The 5,882-nt window shown below is 47.1% G+C and overlaps 1 protein-coding gene across 3 annotated transcripts in view; it reads right to left on the bottom strand.

Moving 5' to 3' along the window:
* Positions 1 to 3,074: 3,074 nt before the first annotated feature.
* Positions 3,075 to 5,882, bottom strand: part of SERGEF (secretion regulating guanine nucleotide exchange factor) — a 180,841-nt gene continuing 178,033 nt past the window's right edge. For 2 of the 3 annotated variants that reach the window (XM_006904726.3, XM_015589483.2), the window contains exon 11: positions 3,075 to 3,441. In XM_006904726.3, coding sequence (XP_006904788.1) covers positions 3,098 to 3,441 — 344 coding nt within the window. In that variant the 3' untranslated portion in view covers positions 3,075 to 3,097. The remainder of the gene's footprint in view (positions 3,442 to 5,882) is intronic. The other variant, XM_015589488.2, reaches the window with a different exon arrangement.

The following is a 5,882-nucleotide window of genomic DNA, read 5'->3' as shown; positions in this document are numbered from 1 at the left end:
TAACTCCCAGTTTTGATTTATCACTGAGTCACTTCACTCAGAAGTGGTGGATGTCTGGGGGCCTGGTGCGCAGCTCAACTCTGAGCCCAAGGCCAGGAATCACTATGTCCAAGCACAATCTCATATAGCTTTGGTCAAATGGCCCACTGAGACCAAAGATGGTGGGGGTGTCAAGGGAAGAGGGGGTGCCTACGATCAAGAGAGGAGAATGTGTGTGGTAGGTTAGCATGTAAACATCCTACTAACATCTGGTATGTGAAGGACTGTCAACAGTCACTCCAGGGGTCAGGCCCAAGACCTGTGAGCTCACGATGGGGTCCCACTCTCCTCTTCCTCTTTCTCACATGGGAGGAGTATGAGGGCCAAATTAGTCTATCAGAAAAAAAAGTAATTTTTAAAAATAAATGCGTAGTTTCTTAAGTTAGCTCCTGTGGTTCATTAGCTAACCAGGTGGATGATGTTGACATCATTGACTATGGTTCTGCTATCCATAGCATAGTTATCAAGCATTTGTAAGAGATAAAAGCAGAGGATGGGTGCCCACTCATTTAACCTCCCCACGCCATGGTGACCCTAAGGGCATACTGACCAGTTCGTTCATTAACATTTATTGGGCATTTCCTCTGTACCGGGACCCATCTTTGGTAAAGGGGTTCCAGAATCAACCAAGACCTGGTCCCTCACTCTCCAAGAGCTTAGGGTCTATTAGGAATGACAGGCTAAGACATCTACAAGTCTGAGAAAGACCAACAGGGATCAAAGGGTCCAGAAAAGAATCTGGGAAACACTGTCAAAACCCCCTCACTCCCCTGGAGCTTCAGCCACTCAGGAGATCCAGCCAGTGAACTGACTCGGAGAAAGCCTGTCTGCTGCTGTCAGAAGGGCAAAACGGAGGAACTCGAGGTGACCGGTCTGTGGTGTCTTCTAGTGCCAAGAGCAAGCCACTCTTCCACGTGTGAACTACCTGTGCCCTGCATGCTTCCAAGAAGGGTCTGGCTCAGTTTCTGAGCGAGGGGCTGAGGCTTAGAGCTGATGCACCCCCGACCCTGCTCCAGGCTGGAAAGGAGCCCTGAGACACTTATTTCTTGTGCCCACAAAGCCTCAGAAAGGGGCATTAGGGCTGGCAGCAGAAGACTTGGGATTTGGGTTTCTTCTAGCAGGAGCTGAAAGAGGGAGGAGGGCACGCTGCACTGCCACGCTGCGATAGAGTTCCTTGCCAAGTGGAAACCCTGTCTAGCAGGTGTGGGCCTGAGCACTGTCCTATGTGAGATTGCTGTCTGGCCTATGTATCTGATGTGGGTGGTGACCAGTAACGGCGGGCTTGCTCCAGGATAGATCATCTCTGGGCCATCTGATAGCTCCATCTTTGAGGGCTTGGTCACCTTGGCAAGACCAGCTCAGAGTGCAGAGAGATGTCCTTCTTCCCATTTCAGAAGTGCTTGGGATGCACTGGCCTCACTGGTTCGGGGCGTGGCGGGGCATCTAAGGGCTTTGCTGGCCAGGATGGCAGTGTTTCTAGGGTACAATATTGGGAGCGGGACTCCATGCAGTGCTGTTCAAGGTCAGCCAATGACTGTGGATAGTCTCTAGGTTCAGGCCTGGGGAGCTCAGGGTCGCCCTCATCCCCAACCTGCTGAGTTGAACCTGGTACTCCTGATCCTAGGGCTACCCTTTGTCTGTGCCCCTTGTCTGGCTCAAGGCCCTGGACAGGTCACTTCTCAGTTAGGACCCGGGGCCAGGAGTGTGGCGTATGGCCTTGAGATGGCACCTTTCCCTTTTTAGGCCTGTGTGTCACACAAACAATGAAAATATTGAATAAGATCAGTGGTTTTAAATATTTTTCAAGGATCCCTTGTCAAGTGAAATCTTATATGAAGTTTAGTATATAATATACATTAAAATAAAGCTGCTGTGAATCAAGTGGACGGTGGGGACCTGGACCTCTGTCCACCTAGCCTTCTTTTACCCGTAGCCCACCGGTGGCCATGGACTTCTCGGGAGACTTCTAGGGCTCTTATGAATGCACTTTGAGGCCACTAAGCTAGAAGGTCATTACAGGTCCTCCAGCTTTGATGTCCTGGGGTTTTCTAGCTTCCTGAAGCCATTGGACCCTAGCCCTCCCAGACCCAAACCCTCTCTTGAATCACAAAGGGAAGGCAGTGTGGGATGGGCCATAGACCTGGCTGGCTAGCTGGTGACACTCCCACATAGTATCTTAGGGAAAGCCTTTCTGAAACCCTCTGGTCAAAGGCCAGCTGTCAGTCACAGGAGAAAGATGCTATGTTTCCCCAAGCCACAGCTGCCAGGCAGGGAAGCCTGGGGCCCAGAGTCTGGCCTGGTCCCCATTTCGCCTGCAGATGTCTTGACATTGCTATCCCTGCAGACTCCCCTTCCCATGTCGTAGCCTGTCCCTTACCTGAAACTACACAGCTTGGCAGTTCACAGTGGCGCGGACTAGCTCAAAAGTCCTGCTGGCTCAGACGAAGACATGAATTTTCTGAGAGTTTCAGAAGGGTGAGTTCTAGATTCTAAATTCTTTTGCCTGTCCCAGGGGGTCCTCTCTGCTGGGTCTTTCCAAAAGTCTTGTCTCTTCTTCTACTTACTCATCTCCACTTCCTTCTACCCCCAATCCAGAGCCTTCTCTCTTGGTCCTAGTCACCAGGAGAAGAACTCCTTCCTATGCAGGTGTCCAGCCATCCGATCGAGGTACCTTGATATCCTTGAACCAGCAGGCTGTTACGTGCTCTGGGCCCTGAGGATAAAACCCCATCAGAGGCATGTGGCTGCTCTAAGCATGGCCTAGGAATCCTCTGCCTTGCTGAAGTGAAAGCTGCTGGACTAGAACAACTACTGGGGGTAGGGCTAGGTTTTCTGTCCCTACCAGGCAGAGCCAGCCTGGAGCCTTCCTGCTGCTTTCTGTGTCCTTCGGAGAGGACCTAACCCTCATTCTCATCTGCTGGGTGGAAAGAATGTGTCTCCTTGAGCCCGACACTGGGCAGGTGGCCTCCCGTCATTCCCATCTGTAGTCAGCCCAACCACAGTGCCTCCTGAGCCCCAAACTGAAAAAGCAACACTTTGAGTGAGAAAAAACACTTTATTAAAGGGTCTCTGTCACAAGCCCCCCATTTCTGCACTTGTCAGATCGACTTTGGGTAGAGGTTTCTGGTTGTCTTTCCTTCCAGTTTCTCTCATTGTCCAGGGCTTCCTGAGATCTGGCGTCCTCGGTGGCATCCGGGGAAGGGCCAGTGAACTTGGGGTGCTGGCCCAGTGTAGGGAGGACTGACGGGTGGCAGAGGGCCAGGGAGTGGCCAGCCCCACAACCTATAAGAAGTCCCGACGATGACCGCAGAGCCTGCACGGGCTTCGGGACCCAGATGTTGGCTTCGGTGCCATCCCCGCACATGCCATGTTCGTTCCAGCCCCAAGAGTAACACACCCCACCTGTGGAGGAGAGGGACGACAGCTGTAGAAGTGTTTTGGGTTTTGGATATGCGGCTGAAACACTCACCTTGCGGGCGCAGGTATCATCATAAACCCCAGTTTATACATGAAGAAACCAGTGCTCGGCGACACTTGGTGGCGTGCTCATTGACCCTGCTTCCACCCCGCTCTCCTGAGTTTGCTGTTGATTCGGTGTTTCCCACTCCCACCAACCCACACCTGCTCCTGCCCCAAACTTGGCTTTCCCCCTTGGCCCTTCCCTCAATGTCATCCCCACACCCCGAAGCACATAGTCTAAGACCTGTGGACCAACTCGGTCTCCAAAAATATCTCAAACCCTTCCACATCTCTCCATCTCCACTGCCATCACCCCGATCCTGACGCCATTCTCCCGTTTGGGCCATGCCAATAGCCAGCTAAGGGGGCTGCTCACCATCGACTCCAATCTTCAAAGAGCTGCAGATTTAATCATATCATTACCCTGCTTAAACCCTTTAATGACATCCCACCACCCTTAAAGGCTTTTCCTTGCCTGTGACTCTTTTCCTTGCACAAGTCTACCCCCGCCCCACTGCATTCAAGAACCCAGCCTTCTTTCAGTTCCTTTAATGTGCCCTGTGGAGCCTTCCTTTCTCCCAGAATTCCTTGCTTTACTGGGCTCCAGACCTCCTCATTCTTTAGATTCCAGATGAAATGTCAGAGGCCAGATTCCAAAGCCACCCAATCCAACTCAGACTGTTGTCATTGCCCTTGCAGTTCCCCGTCACAGGCAGTGGAGAGATGGCTGGCGTGGTGATGCGTTTACTGTGCTTCCTCACTACACCATCCACTCGACAGCAAGAGAAGGAACGCATATGTTCTGGTCACTGCCGTATCTCTAGCACAGTGCCTGGTACACAGCTGGTGCTCAGTAAGTGTTTGCTGACTAAATAAGAGACTGAACGAACTCAGAGCCGCACGGCAAGAGAACACTGAAGCCAGCATTCGAGTGTGGGTCTCTCCAACAGCCCGTGATGCGCTCACCCCACCACAGCTCTGCTTCCTAGGTTTTGGACCCTTCCCTAGGATCTAAACTCACATTTTTCTGTAGTTGTTTAAAAAACTTTTTCTGGATATAAAGGTAACAGTGGAAAATACGGATGGGTGTAAAAGAAGAGCAGACTTCCAGAATCTTGCCCACCACTACGAATATTTTAGATATCTCTTTCAAACTTTAATGTGTGAAATTTGTAAATATTTGTGTGTAGTTTGTCTTGCTTTTATCTCTTAACATTATAACACGAACATTATAAATTTCTCCATGGAATTGCAAATTATTCAAAAAGTAAATTAAAAATAATTGGTTTGAAATTTTGAAATAGCTCAATATGCAGAAAAGTACAAAAAATAATTTAACAGAAAAGACACAACATCCTCATCCAGATTTAGAAAATTAGTTAACATTTTATTATATTTGATTCAACCCCTCTTTAAAAAAAATTTAATCAAGTTGGCATACAATATTTGCATGCTTGTTTAATATTTTTCTACATATATGTGGTTCTTAAATACTATGTAATATTTTTATTTTAAAAAAGATTTGCATAAATAGTATCTTCAAATATGTATCATTTTTATGACTTGTTTCTTTACGCAGCATTGTTTTTGAAATTTATCTGAGCTGATAGTTATGGATCTGGTTCATTTTAACTGTATAATATCTCATTGCGTATAAATCATATTTTATATATCCATTTCCTTTCCCTTATCCATTTCCAGTTCTTTAATGATGACAATTGCTGCTATTTTATTAGACAACTATATAAATCCAGCTCTTCCATTAGTTGAGTGATCTTGGGCAAGTTACTTAGCCTCTCTGTACCTCAGTTCCCTCATCTATTTAATGGGGATAATAATAGTATCTTTATCACAAAGTTGTTCATAAGGATTAAATGAGTAAGTATGTATAAAATACTTAGAATGGTGCCTGGCACATAGTACTATATAAATATTTGCTATTGTTGTTATTAAGAGCCTTGTTGTTATAATATTTTTAAGAATATTAATTTTCTCTGGCATATCTGGCGTAAGTATTTTTTCTCAGTTTGACTTAACATTTTGTTTTGGGTTTTTTGATGCGAAACATAAGTTTTATGGTTCTGTGTAGTAAAATTGATTGATCTTTTATAATTTCTTCCATTGCTTGTAAGAATTGAGAGCTTATCCCTATCTAGATCAGAAAATATCCTCTTGAATTTTTCAATGATTTAAATTTTTTAATCTCTACGTTTTACTCATTATCCACTGAAATGCTGTTTTACAGACCACCCTTTCAAGAGAGGGAGGCAGGCTGGCCCAGGATTCCCCCTCCCCCACTTCCCTCATGCGAAGGCCATCACTGGTCAAAAGCTTAGGTGTGGGGAAACACAGATGTCTGCCTGTTTGGCCCTCCAGTGAGGAAA

This window comes from Pteropus alecto, unplaced genomic scaffold (genome assembly GCF_000325575.1).
Source record: "Pteropus alecto unplaced genomic scaffold, ASM32557v1 scaffold120, whole genome shotgun sequence".
Taxonomy (NCBI): domain Eukaryota; kingdom Metazoa; phylum Chordata; class Mammalia; order Chiroptera; family Pteropodidae; genus Pteropus; species Pteropus alecto.
This window is presented reverse-complemented; position numbering and strand designations above follow the sequence as displayed.